Source organism: Grus americana, chromosome 14 (genome assembly GCF_028858705.1).
Source record: "Grus americana isolate bGruAme1 chromosome 14, bGruAme1.mat, whole genome shotgun sequence".
Classification (NCBI taxonomy): Eukaryota; Metazoa; Chordata; class Aves; order Gruiformes; family Gruidae; genus Grus; species Grus americana.
Genome location: NC_072865.1, coordinates 9,802,635 through 9,824,008, shown reverse-complemented (window position 1 = coordinate 9,824,008; position 21,374 = coordinate 9,802,635). Strand labels below are relative to the sequence as shown.

Here is a 21,374-nt window from a genome sequence, read left to right as displayed (position 1 = left end):
TTTCTCTGTCTTAATGCCACGTCTCATCCCTTTTGCCTTCTCCTCCCTGACACAGTACTTCTAGTGGTGCATATGTATTTTTCTGTTGATGGTTCTGCTCTACCAAACAATGTGGGTACATCTTTTCCTGCCATGTGTCAGTGCCATCCCTGCTCTGATGAGGGCCTGGCCTCCCCTTGGAGTTCCTAGGCACTTCCTTACTCCTCAGAGTCTCCTTGTCAGTATTAGTCTCATCTAACCATTAATATCTCTGTATGACCTGGTCACGGACTCCATCTTTACAGTCAATGCAAGCAGACATTCATGTCCAGGGCATGGTCCATGGAAGAGGCAGCAGCTGCTGTCAGGAAAGGTGATCCAAGCCTATCTCCACTGAATTTGTCCTCAGTGTTGAGTGCTGTTATAGGATATAATCTATGAGGGGGAAATGTTGAAGTCCCTTCAGGGTCACAGACAGCAGAAGTGTGCACTCACGAAATATCTTGATTTCTTAATGCAACAGAATATCTCCAGGACTGGTGGGCAGAAATCATCCCTGGGGTAGGGAGATAGCCCTGGTACATAACTGCAGCTGCCTGCCTCCTAAAGTCGTTTGGGAAGGAAAAGGATGCAGAGATTCATTTGTGACCGGTTTTGACCGAATATGTAACAAGTCATAGGAAAGCAGTTCTGCCTCATAGTCATGTTTTGCCTACTTTTTTTGAGGTTGAAGAGCTCAGGACCTGATGATACAATTGCTGTCACTTTGGTGTCCATATGGATGGCAGGGAGGAAGGGGGACCTAGGGCTGCCCTTCATCTGTTGGCACCAGAGGTGCAGCCACTACCACTAGCTCCACACCAGGTCACCAAAGCTATTGCAAGTCCAATATTTCAGGGTTAAAGTATTTCTTATGGACTACAACTAGTGCCCCCCTGATTCAATGTCCCATTGTAGTTGACCAGAGAATAACACAATTATTTGGATCAGTTTGGAAAGTCACTCTTTGAATTGTCGGGCTAGAAGAATAGGCTGAAGGCAAACCTTCCTGATTTGGAGATACTGTGGGTATTGTACCAGGGAATGAGGCCGTAATACCTCCATGCCATTAGTGTCCATGGCTGGCATGTGCGCTTTTCAAGACGATTTGTAACTAACAATGGCTTATTGTACTTTTCTTGGGTCTGTGTCCTAATGTAAACATTCCTTTGGTTTATATAACCTTTTTGCTATTTTCTGTTAAGGTGTTTTTGCAGAACATGCTGCTTTAGTCTTGTTTAAGTGTTACTTGTTTGTCCTCAGGGATAAGACCTGAATAATATTTTTTTGTGGACTTTGGCAGACATTCACTCGGACTTAGCTCTGACTGCTGGCTTTTGCAAGCCTATGCAGTTAAGCTGTCAAGATCCAACCGAATGGCATTAGCTGGGAACAGCTGTGCCAAAGCCTGCTCTGTGCAGCTCATTGTACTATGACACCAAAGCCAAACATGAACTCAAGGAGGCACGAAGTTAAGATTAAAACAGAGCAATCCAGGGAAGAAGCCGAAGTGGTCATTAGACGGAGGTTTTCATGCAGTATTCACCAGTAGGTTTCATGTAAAAGTAGATAATGGAATAAATCACTAAAACTGGGCCAGAAAATGGGAAAAGCCTGACACTGGAGTTTAAACATCCCCCTCAGGCTCAGGGGGTGTTTTATGAAGCAATATAACTCCCTAAAAGTAGGGCAGCCGCCTTCTCAGGGGCAGAGCTGTTTTCTGTGCCTCAGAGTTGTTTTTCAGCTGTGCCAGGATTACTTACTGAGTGTGTGTTAATTACATGATTTCTTTCTGCTTTGTGTTGATGAGGAAGCAATGGTCAGGCAGACAAGCACATTCAAGAGGAAGCATTGAATTTTTGTGGCTTGGGAGAGTCGTAGAACAATACCAGGTTTAAAGTGTCACAAAGAGACTTGAAAGGTGGTTTTTAAGGTATGGTTGACTGAGCTGGGTGCCAGCTTGGCCATAGCTAGAGGAATGGCTGAAGAGATGGAGATTACTGTGCTGGGGAACACCAAGAGATCATCTCATGAGCTCAGTGCTTGCCAGACTGCAAATATATTCAATAACTGTCTCTAGTGTGAGGGTGACGGATGTTTTGGTGCTGCTCAGCCCACTGCTCCATTGCTTCTCAGGTGTACAATGCCGCAGAGCCCCGAGGCTGACTTCCTTACTCATCTTGGACAAAAGCCTGAGCAGCTTCAAAATGGTCAGGTTACGCTCAAAAACCATTCAACTGTCATGCTAGGAAAGCCTGCTTTTCAAGTTGGAAAGAGGCACTGAAGTGATCAGATGCAAGCATGGATTTAGACCTGCTTCAGTGGACTCTTATTTTTGCACTCTTGCCATGAAAAGAAGTAGTTGCAGGTGCAGCCTTATGCCCTCAGTCAAGGATGCAGTGAAGAAAAAAACTGACTTTCCATTGCCTGCTATGACTGTAACATCAGGCATCTAAAATTTACTGCTGGAAAGCAGCTGGTCCAGCTCCACACGCTGCCTTGCAGCCACTGCTGCAGCCCTCCGGCTCTGGAGAGCAGGGGCTGAGCTCCCGACCCATGCCAAGGGCTGACGAACTTTGATGTATTTCACACCGATGACGGGCCAGCCTCAGGATTCATGACTTGTAAATGCACCGGTACGTATCACAGAGGCAATATTTTAAAAATATAAATGTCCTCTCTCCTTCCTTGTTTGTCTAACTTATCTTTATAGCCTTATCAATGTTTTCTGAGTCTACAGTCATTTTTCTTACAACACAAAGAGGAGGAAGAATGAGGTGAATCATTTAATTCTTGATTGATAAGTGGAATTCAGAAAACAATATTTAGTCTTTTCATATTGAGCCAAAAGAATTTTTTTCACCATTTATCAGCAGTCACTCATCTGTGACTTGAAAAAAAAAAAACCCCACAACTTTTCCTTGATAGCATCTGTACCTAAACTTCATTTAAACACTTTACCAAACAATCTATACCTTTCAAAATTACATCTGCTGATAATTTGCCTTGTTTTAGCTTTTTTCATATGCTGCATTTCCTAGAGAGGCATGTGGATGGGCCTAGATATTCTGTCACTCTCTTGAGGGGTGCTTGAGAGTGACAAGGCTCATCTCACTGACTTTTAAAACTGTTCTCTTTTCAGGAGAATATTTAAATGATTTTTTTTTTTACTGCTTTTATAACTGTATGTTCCTCAAGAAAAAGAAATCCAGAAATAATTATACGAACTCATTGTATCAGTCACATAGGTCTATTTAACTGGCTGTTAGCAAAGAAAATAGTTTGGGAACTGAAAAAATTTCCCCAGACCTCTATATTTAAAGAAATATAATCCTGGTATCCACCCGTTTCATCCATCAATATGTTCACACTAAGCAATGTTCATTCTCTTGTTGTAATTTAATGTTTAATACAATTTTATTTGATTCTTTGCCATGTTCTGGGCTCGGTTGCGTGCTCTCTGCTGATCAACGAGTAGATATGAAAAAAGCAGAACGCAGCAGCGGAAGGGAGCCTGTCTCCAGCTGGCAGACATCCACTCAGCCTAGGAGGGTTTTCCAGATTCTCACCAGCTGAGGTGCAGCCCCATAAGTTTAAACATACGGAGAATTCGCAAATAAAGAGCATTCATATAGTGTATCGCTTCCTGCCTATTTTTCATTCATAGAAGTAAAACCTTAATTTCATTCAAGCCCCCTGAAGAATGAGGAATGTTTGGAAATTTATTGCTTTAAACTCTTTTTCTCTGTTCCCTTTAAAGCTTAGCTGTAGCATGTGCCCCAGGGGCATCGCTGAGGATGGCCTGTCAGGGCCCCCTGGCCAAGCACCGGAGCAGATCTGTGGCACAGATGGTTTCACTTGCACCGATGAATGTGGGATCTGTGCCTATAATGTGTCAGTCCGAGGGAAAGAACGTGTTTTCCGAGTGACAGTCCCCTAGCCCCTGGCCTCTCCCTGTGCTTTTCCAATTTATTCTCCTTTTCTCCCTCTTCACTTGCTGTTTGTGCTTGGGGGGGAAATTGTGAAGATTTAGCAGAGAAAAGAAAATAGCTGAAGAAAATAGCCAGAGTGGAAATTCAAATGATGCACGTATTCAGATGACATAGGTTTGTTGACTGATAAGATTATAATAGTCAGAAACAGTAAAACCACTTAATTGTCTGTGGTTAATTCAGATGAACTCTCCTTCATTTGCATCATTTGGGAGTTTTATTTGCATTCCCAGCATCCGTCCCCCTTTGGGAATACGGTCATACCGAGTCTGTAATGGCAGACTTTTCCTTCTTCAGAGACCATGGGACACCCAGGGACTCGGAACAGCAGTCATCCCAGCGACTACGAAGGCAGGCAAACCAAGAAGCAGCCTGAACTCCCATTGCTCTCTCTGGCAGCATCCCAATTAATGTCAGCCGGATGCTGAGCAGGCAGCGTACGATTGGACGTGATGCATATACCTTCTGTTGACGTTTTATTTGGCAGTGATTTAACGCTAGCTTTCTAATATTACTATTCACCACAGGCTGCATTCAAATGTATGAAGAGAAGGATGGCAAAAAGATGCAAAATATGACACAAGTAGCAGAAATATTTCGTTACTATGCAAACATTCACAAACAACCTTCACTGACAGCATCAGGAAAGTGCAGCATAACCTGTTTCAAGAGCAGAAAAGATGACACACAAAACCTTTGCAGGTATCAGTGCATTCAGCTCTCCTGAGACAAGAATTTTTGTCAGGTTGCAAATGGGGCACAGTGCCCAAGCCCGGGACGTAGGGGCCACATGATCATGGCCAACATAGCAGTCGTCATGCATGTACTAATATATTAAGCAAATTAACTGCATTATTTTGCTAGTGCAATAGTTTAGAGATGGTAGAAGTCCTGCTGTCTACCTCAATGTCTGTGAAATAGTAAAATCTTTTAATTCAGCAGCATGTTCCTTTCTGTTAGCACCAGCAGTGCTTCACCCATGTCCAGCAGCAAAGAATCAGCCAGTGGGCTCGTTAAAGCTCAACTCTGCAGAATAAATGAAATTGTTGCCATTTCTTTTGATGTTAATAACGAAAGAAGAAGTGTTTGGTGGTTATGATGCTAATAGAAACTCAGCTATAAAAACTCTTTCTATCCAGTTCCTCCTATTCCAGCCAAGTGTTCAAGTTATAGCACCATGGTGCATCCTGTCTCTCACCTTATTCTCCCTTTCTTTCCCACCAGGGAGAGCAGTGGATTTTCATTCTCAGCCTATTGCACCCTATCCCTCAGAAAGAAAAATCCCTTGTTGCTGCTTTATTTACAAGATCTTTCTTAAAAAGCAAACCATCATTCTTCCCAAATCCCAGAGGCTCCTGGTTTTCTACCCATAAATGAAAGGAACGACCTTCATTTTTCTTTTCCAAACATTGTTTCTCTCATGAATTTTTGCTAGTTTGTTGGCTGATGAAGTGAGATCTGGGACCGTGTTTTTGTTTGATGCTCTACTTGCTCCTGTTCTGCATTGCCTCGTCCTGTGGCTCCACATGGAAACCTTTGCCTGGGGATGTGGCACATTGAGGTTTCTTGGGGCAGTTAATAGGCAGAGTGATGCCTCCAGGTTACTGGGGCAGTGATGGACTGGCACTTCCATGAACGGCTGCTTTGCACTCCTCGTTGCTTCCTCCCATATGGGGTTTGTGCAGGGGGACACACTCCTGAAATGCTTATCTAACTTAAAAGGCACTTAGAATAATTTCTCTCTCATACATGTCATTACATGTATAAACTTCTGCACCTCTCGCTCCCTCATGTTGGGCAGAGCCTCAGCTCATCCTTTCCTGAGCTTGCATGAAGCAGGTCCCAGGTCCCAGATGGGGATCTCTTTCACAGGCCTGGGGCTGGTTCACAAGCCCCAAGTCCAAAGCTTTGGCCATTTATTCAAGGAAATTCTTCCTCAGTTACATACTACTCCAGATAGAGCTCAGAAAAAAATCATTATTCCAGTCCTCCTGACCTCTGATCAAGAGCATAAAAGGAAACTATCACTCATTTACAGCCAGTCCTCCCCAAAATGCACAAACTTGGTGTGTTACTTACCAAGAAGAGGGAGATGTAAACATCGAAGGTTAATTACCCTCTTGTCAAGAACACTTTGTAGTCTATAGACATGTCTGTCAATCTTACGAAACAGAACTGAGGGGAGCAAGCATTGAAGGCATGTTCCTATGATAAATTAATGAGACTTGGCAGCTCACTGTGAAGAGATGATCCCTGTGCTTCCTGGGAGGCTGTAACCTGTCTCCCCAGCCAGCCTTGCCATAGCCTTCGCACTGTAGTTGCATCCGGGATGCTGATCCCTCTGTAAACAAGCTCTCCAATGCAGCTGTCCAGGGATCAAGTGATCTTCCTTGAGGCCTTTGTATTCCTCTTTGCTGCTCAGTAGCATGCAGCAATTGCTCATCCCAACCATATTGAATTACTTTTCCCAGCCCTGCTAGTTAGTCAATTAAAATATCTTACTTCTGCCTATAAGCCTTTCTTGGCAATGACACTCTTTGGTGGCTTGTGTAACTGCCTGAAATCCAAGGGACACAGCCACGATCCCCCTGCCGTGTGCTATTCTGGTGACATGCGTGCTGCTAGATGACTGGTAGCTTGAAAATCCTCATCTGCTGTCCTTTGGAGATGCGTTCAACTATTCCCCTGGTTTATATAACCACAAAGCAATTTGCTTTCATGGCAGAACACGCTTATTCATTCCATTTTAACTGTGCATTGAACTATAAATAACATCTCCTTGCAGATAAGAATCTATTGAATTTTATTGTTTTTTTCCACCTTTGGAAGATTTTCTCCTGACCCCAGCCTTTGAAGGAGACTTTCCTAGCCTTTGCAGTGAAGTTGCCAGATTGACTTTCTCCTGCCAGGCAGCCATGAGCAGTGTCAATCCCAGGTCAGCTAATACTTCCCCACAGCCATCTCCTCGTTGTTCCTGCTTGGGCTGTGGCAAAGATGAACCTGGCACTCAGTTATGCACAGCTGAGATCACTGAAGTGTCAGGAAAACTGATTAAACCAATTATTTCCTCTTCCTCTGACCAGCTGAAGGATAACATCTCCTGCATTACCTCCAAACCACCTTCCCTGCAGCATGTTCACTTCAAAGAAGAATGGCCTGGGCTGTTGTTGAGCCAAATATTCTGCTGTTTAGCGCCTCCTTTTTCTGCTGCTCTTTCTAGTATTTTCCTGCTTTCACATGAGTAACTCTCGCCCTGTGCAATGGAGCCCTGATGTGATGTCCTTGTCACCCAGAACTGGAGCACAGCATGGGCTGATGATGGTGAGAAGTGCAGGTACGTTCTTACAGCTGATGCTGCTGGGACCTGCATCTGGTCCAGGCTGCAGCACAGCAGTGAAGGGGCTGCTATTTTGGCAGCTGATTTTCTGTGGTGTGGGTAACTTTGCTGCACGTTTGAATGCTGATGCTCTTCTGGGGAAGTGTTGTGATGGGAAGGCACCTGGGCTGTTGCCAAAGTGGAGACACTTTGAAATCATTGAGAGCTAATAATGTTCTCAAATTTGAATAGTTTAGCATGTTTTTTAACAATGATTATAATCCACTTTTTTTGTTCTATGTGTTATTGGTCATGCCCTGTAAAAATGTACTGGGAGCTTTGAACCACTCTTTGGACCACCCTGTGGTCCTTTAGCAAAGGTTGTAGGAAAACTCTGAGGCTACTCTCCTGGGTCATGGAGAAGTTTCATTAATAAAAGCTATCCATAGGAGAGAGCATTATGTAAGTACCATATACATAAAATAATTCAACTTGGAAGAGCTCTCTAGAAGTCTCTAGCCCAACCCCTGCTCAAAATAAGGTCAGAGTCAGCTCATGGTGCTCAAGGCCCTCCTTGTTCAGTTGGGTTTTCAACATCAGGGAGGAAGGACATGTATGGCCTCTCTGGTTCCTGTGCCACTGCTTGATCACTCTTGGGGTGAAGAATAATTTCTCGTATTCAGTCAGAATTTAATCCTTTTGCTGTGCAGCTCTGAGAAGACTCTGGCTCTGTCTTCTCTATAACCCCATCAGGGAGCTACAGATAGTGATGTCAACCCCCGTAGCCATCCCTTCTCCAGGCCGAACAAGCCCATCTCCTTCAGCTTCCCCCCAATGCCCTGTGCTCCAGCCTGGTGGTCTCTGCTGGACTTGTTCCCATGTGTCAACATCTGTCCTTGCAGTGGGGCCAAGTACATTTAATTCATCGCATAAGTAATGTGAAACCATGTTAGCCTTCACCTGCAGGGTACAAAGTTCTTCACGTGGTCTTATTAGTTCAGGAAAACATTCACCAGTGTTACCTGAATCAAGTTCTATTTAATAAGTTCATAAACACATGGATACATTTTCATATCGATAAGTTTTAATCATATCAGTGACTGTTTGCTTTATTGCTTAGTTCAAACGGTGCCTTCGGGCACTGGGTGGGAGGCAGATCTTCCATTTGTCCTGTATTGGTTTTTACAGGCGTGTGGCTCAGTACAAATAGTTATTGGCCACACTGTGGCCAAGAGAAAGACAAAGATGGAAACTGCAGTCTGAATTGTGTTTAGCAGGCATTTTGGAGTGATTAGAGGCAATTTCATGAAACAGCTACAACTAATTATTGTTATTTCCTACTTTTACAACAACTATTTATTAATTAAATAATGTGACAAAACCCAGGAACGTTTGGAAAAGTGTATTAAATAATTTGTCATTCATTTATCAGTGTATTACTTACACTGAGAAGTTGCATATCTGCTAAGAAAATTTCCCAGCGTCAGTTTTGATTCTTCCAGTGAATATGGAATCGATACTGGCAAAAACTGTAATAGGAAATGTAAAACAAGAAATTCCTTGGGTAAGCGAGAGAGGATGTTGTATAATGGCCAAATCCTGCCCTGGTGTCAGCCTGTGGACCCTCTGGTGCTCAGGACCATAACATGTGGTACCCTGAGATGTGGCACTGCCTATGCTCATTTGCAGATCCCTGCCCTCGTGCTGGCTTCTGCACACATGAGGGTTTTCCTTTAGCCAAATGGTCATTAGCCAGATGCTGCATCTGACTTTGAGGATTAGAAGACAGTAAAGTGGATTACAGCACAGATCAGTGGCAGGATTGTGACCAAATCCTCTTTCTAACTGTTCTTCCAGGAGTAGCTAAGAACTGAGCAACCTGTCCTACAGCATGAGCTTAACCAGCTGTGGGATTTTTCCATGCAGTTATCAGAGGCAGGATAATCTGGAGCTGTAACCCCAGGTGGAGAGGCTGCAGACATTGGCTGGCTGGAGGCTGTGCAGGAGCCTGAAACCTGGTGACATCTGGGTGTCACTTTTGTGGCTGGTGTTCCCCAGTCAGCACTTAACTGTCACATCCTTGAGTCTCCCTAGAGCGTCTGTAGGCGAGAGAGTGAAGGAATAGATCTGCTGAACATCAGATGGGGGTTGTGGTGGTCAGAGGAAATCTGGGTTGCTTGGCCAGTAAGTGCTAGACCCAGTGCTGAACCCGGCAGTTGCAGTGGAAAATTTTTCTTTGGTGTATATAGGCAACACATGCCAGCCTTTGGCAGGAAGGTGCTCTCCACCCATCAGGAGAGAGGTGGGCCCTGCCTAGGGGACAGCACCGTCCAGGGCAGGGAGTAGCCTGGAGCAGCAGCAAGCAGGGACCAGGCAGGAGGCAACCTGTCGAAAGCTGCCAGGTTGGGGCCAGAAAGGCTGGTGAGGATGATTCGCAGAGGTCTCACTGCCTGGCTGGAGAAGGTAGTGGCAAAGGTCATATCTGACCGAGAAAGATGTGCCTCCCTCCAACCGTGCAGAGACTGTACACATGAACTGATAAAGGCAACAAGCACGGCATGTGACAGCAGCCTCAGCGTGCTCCTGTACAAAAGTCTGTGGTTTCCAGAGATACCATCCACAAGGCACATTGGGGTAATACATCATGAAGATGTGCCAAATCTCTCTAAAATATTAATGCATGCTCCCTGTAATTTATAGAAACAAACCCAGCAGCATAATTATCATAATACTTTTTCCTGTGAAGAAACCCATCTCTTTTAGGTAAAAATGGAACCTATATATCCACACAGCCGTGCTGCAGCCTTCATGACACGTCAGTGCCCGGGATAGGTGATTCCATGCACTATAGTGCAATTTATGGCTCAAAGTATATTCTTTAGACCACTGTGATGTATCAGACACCAACGCAATTGCTTGGGCTAACTTTCAATGATTTCAGCTGAATTTCATTTGATTAATGGGTGGTGCCTTGTTTGTCCAAGGGAGCACTTGTAAAGCATCTCCTACTCTGCAGCTCCTGAAGTCTATGCTAAGCACAACGCTTAGCTCCTATGACCAAAAAAGCCGAGGTATGCTTTCCATTTTGGACCTGTGGAAGGGAACACAGTGAGAAATTTAGGGTAAAGGCAGAACCCACTCCTGCAAAATTACACCTGCTTAAACAACAGAGGTCCAGACCTCCTTCTAGGACAGAGCAACTTGGAGGTGGTACAAAGGCTGGAGGTGCGAGACAGCCAGGAAAATTGGGACAGGCTCTATGTTTTAAGTATAATTTTCTAAACTATCTGTAGGGGGAAAGGACCTAATGTACTTTCAAGTGTAGCTGGTGCTATGTAAATAGGTTCCCAAACCTTCAGTGTCTTTTGTTCTTAAGATGGCTTGGTGGAACACTTTGAATCGGTCAGTGTGTTTAACTCTGACTAGGTCTGTAAATAAGTGCTCCCTGCTGAAAAGGTTCAAGTGACATTTTTAGTGGCATTTGACAGAATTTAACCTGCTTTCAAGTCTTCTTGACTTCACTTGACAGTGAAACTGTCAAGAAGCCCTTTCTTTTACCAAACCAGTGCTAAACACCATTAGCTTTGCAGGTTAGACACAGTCCTGCCAGACTCACCTGACAATGTTTAACCAGTTCTGCTGATGGTAAAGCCACATCTCACCCATGTTCATATCTAGTGGTGAATATCTGGGAATGTGGAAAAACCCCCACCCAAAACCAGAAGGGAAAGCAGAGCTTCTTAGCCTGACCTGCAGCCAGGGTGGTACCGCATGCTCTGCCAAAGCTGCTCCCTGGTGGGAGATGTTGCTCTGCGAAGACAGATGAAGGACCTGCTGTTTAGTCCCCTCAATATTTTGTGCTCCTTGTGTTTCTGCTAGAATCCTAAAGAGGTTTCTTTTGTCTAAAAGGCTGTTTGTTTGGGTTTGACCACTTGGAACATGTGATACTTGTCTCAAGCTGTTAACCAGGTGTCCAGCCAAAATCAATTGCCTAGCAGATGCAGACCATTACCTGAAAGTCAAGACCTCAATAAATATTACCAGCCTCATTGTACTGGTGACAGATTCTGCTGATTGTTTTATGTTACAGTTGAACAGTTTAGACATTGCATTTCTATATATTTGCAGTCAGCCTTGGAGAGACCATCTCACGAGCAGAGCAGGAGCAGGCAGCCTGCAGACTCGAGAAATACCACCACCATGACCACGGCAGGTGTTTTCGTGCTCCTCTCCTTTGCGCTTTGCTGCTTCCCAGGTGAGTAGCTCTCAAGGTGCTGCAGGGGCTTCATGTCTGAGTCCTGGCTGTCTTTAAAAGGATAAGACTGGCTTCAAAGAGAGAAAATCGTCTCCTACAAAGTGCTAGGCTGCCTGGGTACATTAGCATCACATAGGATGCAGGAGCAGATTTCAGGACGGTCTTAAATGGATCACTGTTGTAGCTGGTTGTCTGTTGTAAATGCAAATAACTGCAAGTGGAGTTCTGTGCTGGTAACTAGTGTTGTTACACGTCTTACGCTGTTGTTTTAACGCTGTTACGCTGCTTATACTTGTTGTTATACAACTACAGCAAATGGATAAATACTTGAAACAAGGCTGTGATGAGGTGGTCGGACCTCCAGTAACTAGTCACGACAATATTGTAATGGCACAAGCAAATTCTGTGCAGAAGCCTGGCAACTTTCCTGCAATACTTTCCCTGCTAATGGAGAAACAAGAGATGAAAACAACCCAGAGTCTGATGTTCTCACTGCATATTTACATCTGATGAAATTACAAAGTCAAAGACAATTTTTTTTCACACTCAGCTTCTTTAAAATGCATATTCCTGACAACAGATGCTGTATGTATTTGCTTATCCTGTAGGTGACTATTTGCATTTGCATTTATCTGTATTGACTCAGGTTTCTTTTCAGATATGTAACAGCGGCCCTTTAGGGTCAAAACGGATGTGTAAAAAGATAAGGAAGGAAAAGCAATTCTATTTTCAATTAATAAGTCTACCTATCTCAAAATAAAAAAGAACAAAGCTATTCAAAAACATGTTTCAACACAGTCAGCAATAAGCAACGCTATTATACTTATCAACATAGAAAAAAAGAATCATACATAGTTTATTTAGTTCAGGAAACCAATCACTGGAAATCAGTTAGTTTGGTCCTGCGTATAGGAATTTTACATTCAGATTTCCAGCTTTTACAGAGGTCTTATCATATTGGCTTTGTTTCACGTTTTCTGCCTCTCTTTTCTTTTCCAGATGCTGCCTTTGGGGTAGAGGTGAGTGGAAGATTTCTTTCTGTTGCTTTTCTCAGGTATGTGGCCTGGTAAAGACAATGGATAAATACGCAAAAACCAAAGGAGCGAGAAAAACCTCAGGCCTGTAGATACTTAGCTATTTTTCACCTAGCATGGTATTAGTGTCACTGTAATCAGATTTTTACAGCGTAAAACATTAAATTGTACTGCTCTTGGGTCAACACCTATGCTGTATGTTAATAATGTAGTAGTGGTAATGATACAAAAATTTTGGATTAATTCATTTTTCACCAACTTTAAACTGGTCATATATGACTGGCTCTGAACTGACAGCAATAGACTGTGGTATTAGAACCTACCCGAAGGCAAGCTACTGAAAGAATAAAACACTATGAGACGCTCCAGCTTCCACACACCAGGTCATTAGTCTTGCTCCCCTGAGGGGGAAAAAAAAAGAATAAAAAAATAATCAGTGTGTTGAGAATGAAAGAGTAATAACAGAAAGGCACTGGTGGAGGGCCCACAAGAACATAAGAACGAGGGACCAATACTTAGGCCCTCTCCTGCTGTGTGGGGAGGTCTCTGCAGGAAGGATTCGCCTGTTACCAGGTTGCCCCACCAGCGCAAGCTTGTGCTGTGGTTGTGGAAAAACCCACTGCAGGTTGTACCTGGTTGCTGTCTCATGCAAAATGAGAGTTGTGAACGTAAAATGTCTTCTCCACCCTGTTGCTGTACGTTCCTTTGACAGGTGGACTGCAGTACGTATCCCAACACTACAAATGAGGAAGGCAAAGAGGTGTTGGTCTGCACCAAGATCCTCAGCCCCATCTGCGGTACCGATGGAGTCACCTACAGCAATGAGTGCCTGCTCTGTGCATACAACATGTACGTACTGCGTAGGAGATCTCGGGCAGCAATGCTTAGGACTCCTGGCAGCACCACTTTTCAACAAACAGTGATCTGTCATATGCCACTTGTGTCAATTCCTTCAAAATGAGTTTGGGTATCAATGTGTGGCACTCCATTGCCTAGATGGTGTTTTAGTCACCATGTCTCTCTTTTGCCAGTATAATTTATTCAGGTTTTTCTTCTCCAGCTCAGGGACCAGCCAGATGACTGCCCCTAGGGCACATCTCATCACAGCAAAGCAGAGCAAAAGGATAGAGAGATGCTCTGCTCTGAACTGCCCAAAGTGGTCCTAAAGCTCTCAGGGTCTTTTCATCCCTGCCAGCCACTCAGTGCTAGCTGGTCGGTGAGGATGGCTCTACCTTCTCAAAAAATACATATAAACCTGACTGATAAAGAACCAACTTTCCCTTGTATTGGTTACATATTTCTAGCACCTAGGATGTAGCAAGGAGTCTCTGCTGAACATCCTAACATTTGTCTTTCCTTCTCCAGAGAATATGGAACCAATGTCAGCAAAGACCATGATGGAGAATGCAAGGAAGTTGTCCCTGTAAGTGGAAACCAAGGGCAAAACAAGGGGCACGTCCCACTTCTGAGTGGCCAAAGCTGCTTATTGAGTCCCCCAAGAAATAATTCAAGCACTAAATACGAGGACATATGAGATGTCAGAATCTTGCATTGGTCATCTTTAAGTGAAATGTCATCCTAGTGAAACAAACAAAAAAGCATTTTTCCTGCTGTGGTGGTATCCTAGGTGGCCAAACACACTCACCAGATTGACTTGTTTCCTATAAGTAAGCCTTCACCAGTGCCTTGTTGTGTGTTCCCTCAACAGGTGGACTGCAGTAGATATCCCAACTCGACAAACGAGGAAGGCAAAGTGGTGATGCTCTGCAGCAAAGACCTCAACCCTGTCTGCGGTACCGATGGGGTCACCTATGACAACGAGTGTGTGCTGTGTGCCCATAATGTGTGAGTACTGCATGTGCAGAGCTCTTCTGTGAGGAACAAGCACTTAGCACTCCTGGCAGCTGCTTTTCTGAATATCAGGACTTCTACCAAGGCCTTTGCTGTAAGGTGCTTGGACTTTGACCCTCCTCTTTCCTTGGTAACCAGACCCTGTTTTCCTTTGTGATTAGAAGGAAAACCGTGCCTTTGATCTAGAGAGAGAAGTAGAGGGCTGGGTGGGGATCTAATGCAGGACACAGTGCTTCTCAACTAAGTTAAAAGGGTCTATGTGGCAGATGCTGCCTTGCAGAGGACAGAAATTAACCTAAGGTACATGTACGTTGTCACACAACCTAGCTCCTCATTCACCCTAACACGCTGGACCTTCCCTTGTCCTTCACATCATGCTATAAACCAGCATTCCAGCTGGCTGTGGCACACCTGAGCTGGTATCTAGAGCCACGTGGACACAGCCTAAGCTGGATATCTCCTGTATCCCGTGCGTTGCTCCTGAGGCTGATCAGCATTGCTGGGACATGGGGTTCAGCAGAGCAAGTTGCTCACAGAGCTCCCTAACGCAGGTGTCTTCCCTTCTCAGAGAGTCTGGAACCAGTGTTGGGAAGAAGTATGACGGTGAATGTAAGAAGGAAACTGCTACGGTAAGTGAACTGCGTGATGAGGGACTGGGTTTGAGTCCCACTGATGTCAGGGGAAGCGCTGCCAGTGTCTGCAGCAGCACCCTGACCACAGGAGTGTAACTGCTGCTGTGCTTCAGCACAGGGAAGATTTTGCTTTGTCCACATGTAATACACGTTATCTGCACTAACATCAGGAAAAGAAGAGGGTGACTGCACAGGAAGGGAACAGTAAGAGTAGTAGAAGAACTAGTCCATCAGGGCAGAACTGGGAATAAGAACAGAGAATGGCTTTTGGGGTCAGACCAACGGTCCATCAAGCCCACGATGGCTTGATGCAGAGCCTGCTCTTAGCAGGGGTTATAAAGACTGTGCAGAAGAGAGTAAGAGTAGAGTGAGTATGTATGGAACTTCTGCTCTTCCAACCTCCAGCTATTTTCAGGTGATGGACCTCAGCTCGGTGTGATTTCTGTGTAGTCAGTAAGCCTTGATGGATTTCTTCTCCATGAAATTCCTCAGCCTCTTCCTGGACCCATATACATTTTTTGCACTACGATACCTCTCAGCAAGTGTAGCACCCATTGCGCAAAGAAACAAAATCCTACTCTCATAGTATCTAGCTAAGTGCTGATCTTCTTGTTTTAAGACTACGGGAGAGATACTGGACCCTTCTACAGGCATCAGCACCTACGCTTCTCCAGACACCAGCATTTTTCCATTTAATTTCCTGGCTAGGTTGGGAACACGGTGCAATGTGATCACGAGCATGGCACGTTTGCCGAGTGAACTGCTGCTGCTTAGAAATGCTGTGGTCAGGTTATGATACACATCTCTTCAAACAGGAAATTATGATCTATTTTTATATTATTAAATTCTTCTGGCATAGGAGAAACTGACACCTTAGTTTATATCAGATTGTGCAAGGAAGTTAATAACTTTTAGTTAGATCATTATCATTAGCACTGCAGCTGTAGCCAGGGGTTCAAGCCCTTCTGCTATTGACTCCTTGATATCCTTCATATTAGACTTTTTGTTTGTTTTTTTTGCAGGTTGACTGCAGTGACTACCCTAAACCTGCCTGCACGCTTGAGTACATGCCTTTCTGTGGCTCTGACAGCAAAACGTACAGCAATAAGTGTAACTTCTGCAATGCAGTCGTGTATGTACAAACATAGATCACATTCATCTTATCAGTTGCCTCCTATAGGCACAAGTTTGCACGGTCGCCACTTTGTTGTTTGCTGACCAGTGTTGATGAGGGATTTGGGGCAGGAGAGAATACCAGCCGTCATGCTAACCGTTCATTTCTTTTCGTTAGAGCACACAAAGAGCTATGTCTAGTTTGTTAGTGAGAACGGTTTGAAGACCATTAAATCTAATGGAGTCTTTCTTGCATGTTGCAAAGAAAATTCAATTTGAAGTTTCATTATAGTTCCCCAAAATATTTTTCAGTCTTAAGAATGGCTTAAATAATTTCACCCATCTCTTAATAATCAAATAGCTAATGGGATTCTGAGTGTCCAAGTTCTTTGGCTCTGGGGCAGGATCTTATCTGATGCCTTGTCTAGGAGCCAAGCAAAAGGACAGATTATCGAGGCAGGACACTGTGCCTAATCCTCCCCCCCCCCCCCCCCCCCCTTCTCACTTTCAGGGACAGCAATGGGACTCTCACTTTAAGCCATTTTGGAAAATGCTGAGTATCAGCACTGAGAAGATTCACCACAGGATCCCCACTGGCAAATCCCAGCTAAAGATTTCACCTCAGTTCATCTCGCCCTCTGGGGAACTCAGCTCACTCCTGATTTTCTTTCTCAATAAACTAAATCAGCAACATTTCTTTGTCTTGTTTCATGTGTTGTTTCATGAAACTTTTTTTTCTGATTTGTTGAATGATGATGCCTGACTGAATAGGTTACGTGCTCAGAGCTCTGGGATATAACAAGAACAGCATCTTGCTCCCCTCCCTCTCATAAAAGGCAGAAAATTAAATACAGATACATAAACCCCAGAGCTGTGTGACTTTGCGCATAGATGATAGTCAGCCTACATTAGTGTTCAGACCCTTTTAGATGCTTGACACTGTAAAGGGCTGAAATACCACTCTGAAGCGATGACGCTAGCCCATCTCTCCCAAGGTATTTCTGGTGAGCTCTCCTGTGCAGGCATCATCAGCAAAACCTGTTCACGCTGTGGTGGTGTCTGCACCGTGAGCCGAGCCCTGGCCTCCTGAGCACAGCCCTTATGTGAAGCGTAGCGCTCTGCAAGGGCAATCTGTTAGCAAAGCCCGTATTTTTCAGACACAAGTGGTCCCTGCCTATTTGTCTGGGTCCTCCAAATGATACGTTTCTAGATTTTTCTCATCTTGAACTCATCCTTTAACAACCTCCAAGTGTTTTAAGATAAATGCCCTCCTAGGGATGATTCCTACTCCTGCCTACTTCTCTTCTCTCTTGGTCTTTAATAACATAATACTCTTTGCCAGCCCAAGGACTATTTCAGCAGTGTTTCACAATCCAAGGACAAAGTATCCTTCTGTTTTTTGACAGTGTGACCTGTCATTAGTGTATTGTCCATGAAATTTATTTTGCTTTTGTTCTCTGTTGGAGTATTGAATTGGTAGGGTTTTGATCCACACAAGAGAAACATAAATAAATTGGGCATATCCCTCCTAAAAAGTAATATCTCCCATATGTGTTTCTTCTGGGAGCCGAAGGGGGGTGTGTGTGCTTGTTTTCCTTGATGGAATGAGGTTGTCAAAAAAAGCGATGTTTTGGTGGTAAAACAAAGGATTTATCTTGAGATGGGCAGATGGATGCAGCAGAGATTTCCAGATTGGGTTCAACTTTTCCGGGATCCAGGCTAGGGTCTCACGTCATTCTGTCATCATCAGACTATCAGTCCATTACTGCAAATCTAACCCACAATGCTAATGGCTTTTAGGGGAAATAACAATTGTAAATTCTTTTATGCCCATAAAAGCTGCTCCATCTCTTGTCCAGTTCAAGGACTCCTTTCAGTGTTTGGGACACCCTCTTGCTTGCCTGCCCAGTTCATTATTTTCCGGGTTTCACCATAACTTAATGATGCTTTACTGGGATGAAACATGAGAAAGAAAAAAAAAAAAAAAAGTAGAGACTTTCCTCTCTGGAAGCCATTCATTCAACATTTTGCTCGGGAAAAAGCACTGCATGCGAATAAGCACTGATAGGTGCACGCAGAGAAAAATCTGACAGCAGTCGCTGCTTAGGTTTGTACAGTTGCTCTTTTGCCCACAGAAATTTTCTATGGTCCTTCAGAAGGAACCTGTCACATATTTCACTTGAAATAATGACACAGAGGGTGTATCTAACATATCTAAACTTCTCATGACACTCCTGTTGATGAAGAAGCATTCTTCCCGGCTTACAGCATGGCTTACCTCTGTCGAGATCGCCACTCCGACAAAAGACCGGGAATGTTTCCTCAGAATAAGGGTGAATAAGCCAAATATGAATGTGCACAAACACACACACACATGCGCGCGCGTGTACATATAAGCACGGTTACCACCTGAGGGCAGAATTAAGGCTACGTTTGCTGACGAAAACACAGGCTCTGCTGCACACAGACACTTCAGCCACCATGAAGACGGCAGGCGTGTTGCTGCTGTTTGCTCTAGTCCTTTGCTGCATCCCAGGTGAGTAGCTTTACTGCCTCCTGCTCTGCCTTCGAGTAAGCGCTGGCTGTCTTTAAAACCACAAAAACATCCTCAGACTGGAAAGAGCTTCATTCTACAAGGACTTATTTACTCCTAGAAAGATAGTGTTGAAAAGACTTGACATCAAAGACTATCACTTATGGGGTAATATTTTAGCAACAGAACTGAGTGGGTAAGAACAACTGTGGGAACAGCTCTACTCTCAGTGCTAGTTTATGCATAATGAAAGAAGTGACATGTACGTGGTACAACCCGGAGACTCAGACATCCAGTATTTAACCTCTGAAATGTTGCAGAAACACAAATTATTTTACTGAATGAAAGTGAACATTTCTCATAGTCGTCCTGAACTGAGATGTAATTTGAGAGCCTGAACGGTTGTAGAAGCTTTGTAAAAATTACATCTCACTAAATACTCCTCTTACTTAAGAACTATTGTGGCAATGCATGTAAGACTCTGCCTCCGTGTACTCACCAGCTTTATGACCCTGTTTGCCTCAATAACTCACTTAGCTTTGAGCGCGTGTCCTGCTCCATCCTTTGAATCATGAAAAGTGCCTTTCTCTGTTTTCATTTTGTACACCCTTTTCCATCTTGGCTGTAACTCTCATTAAAAAAATTATACTGCAGAATCAACGTTGTAAACATACAATACGGCACACAGCTTTTCCTGAAATTCCTTTTGTCTAATAAGTCATTTGCTAACAAACAGTGAATTGAAAGTTGTGTATTCAGGGCATGCATTCACAGATTTTTAACTCTAACAATACCCATGAATTGTATTCGTATCATATTTCCTTCTTTTTTTCTTTTTTACCAGATATCAATGCACAGCAGGTAAGGGACAGATCTTTCTATTTTTCCATCCTTTCTTTCATAAAGTAGTTTCTGTATAAATCCTTACTGATCACATTGTGATCGAGCATTTGAAAATCCCGAGCCATCCAGCTGTCTGAACGATATTTGCCACAGATATTGTTGGGTGAAATTGCCATTTTCATCTGATAAAATTTCAACAAGTAGTGCAGTATTCAGTCAGCGTCCAACTTATTGTCAAAGTTACTGCAGCAGCATTTACGATGGTTACACAAGCTCTACATTGCTGGAGGCAAAGTACCACCATAGCCCTGCCCTGTCCCTAGGCTTTTTCTCAGCATCTGCTTCTGGCCAGTATTGGGGGGGGCTCAGGGCGTGCATGTGGGGGGGGGTCTCCTAATGTCACCTTTCTTACATATCCATTGTTGAGAGCTTTTTTGTGAACGTACCTTGCATCTATTTACAGGACTACTGCAGTGACTATGCGGTACCCAGCCCTATCTGTACTATGGAGTATGTCCCACACTGCGGGTCCGATGGTGTAACATATAGCAATAAATGCTTATTCTGCAACGCATACCTGTATGTATAAAATAAATCTCTTCACTAACTAAATGGCGAACTAACTTAGCTTAAACTATCTAATCAGTCTTGGAGACTAGTTGGACAAGTAAAGTTCTTTTATTTTGTGTTTACCTGTCCTCTGACTAGCAAGGGTAAGTTTTCTATTGGGAGAATTTGCCAGGAATTCCTTTTTTTGGTTATAAAGAGGCAACATTTAGTAGAGTTCTTCATTTCCCTGTTAAACAATTTGCTGAAGAGCTTTCTTCCAGCAAACGAAGTCTATTTCCTGCAGACTATTTGTTCTTCCTTTAAATTAAATCTTTATTTTGTCTTTGAATGTTAGTAATAAAAGGAAATAGCTGGAATAGCATTCAGAAGTTTTCTGTTTTGGTCAAGTTCCTCTATGATATATCCTTCACCAGAGGGAGAGACGAACAGTAAAAGCCCAGATGTTCTGTCTCTGAGGTACTGATTTCCTTCTCTGCAGGAGAAGCCGTCGGACTCTTCGCTTGAAATATCTTCATGCGTGTTAACTTCTCGGCAGGCTTCAGCTCAGAAAGAGGAATCCTCCTTAGCAACGTTCCCCATGGCAGATGCATTCCTAAACCCTTGTCCTGAACCTTGAAACCTCTGCTTAATAAAAAAAAAGCTCTCAGCATTTATGTCTTGCCTTAATAATATGTCTCATTCTGTCTTTACCTAAGATGTTGCATGATTACATTGCTGCAACAATCCTGGGGTGCGGGTATTAACGGGCAAATTACAGGGAGAGAGAATACATTGTTCTGATCTACAAAGAAATCAACACCAGCCGCAAAGGCAATGGGTAGATCTTGAGGGCATCTGCCTTCACCCAGATTTCCAAAAGAAAAATCAGTGTTGGAGATGCATCCTGGTGCAATGCTCCAATCGGTTTATTCCACCAAGGGCATCCCAGACAGACACTGCTCGGGTGAGAGGAGCTACCTGCCTCCCTAACCACTGCTGGCAAATGTCTGCTGCCTCACCCCTGCGTTGTTCTATGTATACTCTGGCAGCATGAAGAGGCTCCAAGGAAACCTGAGCAGACACATAAATAGAGACAGCCCCAGGCGGCTGGAGCTGGGGGTGCTTTGTGGCTGCTCTCAAAAAACCAGAGAGGCACAGAGGGTCTTGCCCGCAGGGAGAGCTGCTCACCCCCATTTCAGTTTCCAGGGTTACCCCCAATTTCTTATGCCCACTAGAGC

At 43.9% G+C, this 21,374-nt stretch overlaps 2 protein-coding genes across 2 annotated transcripts; both read left to right on the top strand.

The window, feature by feature from the left end:
• Nucleotides 1-11,408: 11,408 nt before the first annotated feature.
• Nucleotides 11,409-16,900, top strand: LOC129212778 (ovomucoid). The gene is made up of 8 exons (XM_054841847.1): nt 11,409-11,581; nt 12,581-12,600; nt 13,328-13,464; nt 13,981-14,038; nt 14,324-14,460; nt 15,035-15,095; nt 16,121-16,230; nt 16,723-16,900. Exons 1-8 carry the CDS (start codon nt 11,527-11,529, stop codon nt 16,766-16,768), a joined length of 624 nt encoding a protein of 207 aa, XP_054697822.1. The 5' UTR covers nt 11,409-11,526; the 3' UTR covers nt 16,769-16,900.
• Nucleotides 16,901-18,657: 1,757 nt separating this feature from the next.
• On the top strand, nt 18,658-20,799 carry LOC129212802 (ovomucoid-like). The gene is made up of 4 exons (XM_054841904.1): nt 18,658-18,747; nt 19,589-19,605; nt 20,051-20,166; nt 20,636-20,799. The coding sequence occupies exons 1-4, from the start codon at nt 18,693-18,695 to the stop codon at nt 20,679-20,681; spliced, it is 234 nt and encodes a 77-aa protein (XP_054697879.1). The 5' UTR covers nt 18,658-18,692; the 3' UTR covers nt 20,682-20,799.
• Nucleotides 20,800-21,374: the final 575 nt, after the last annotated feature.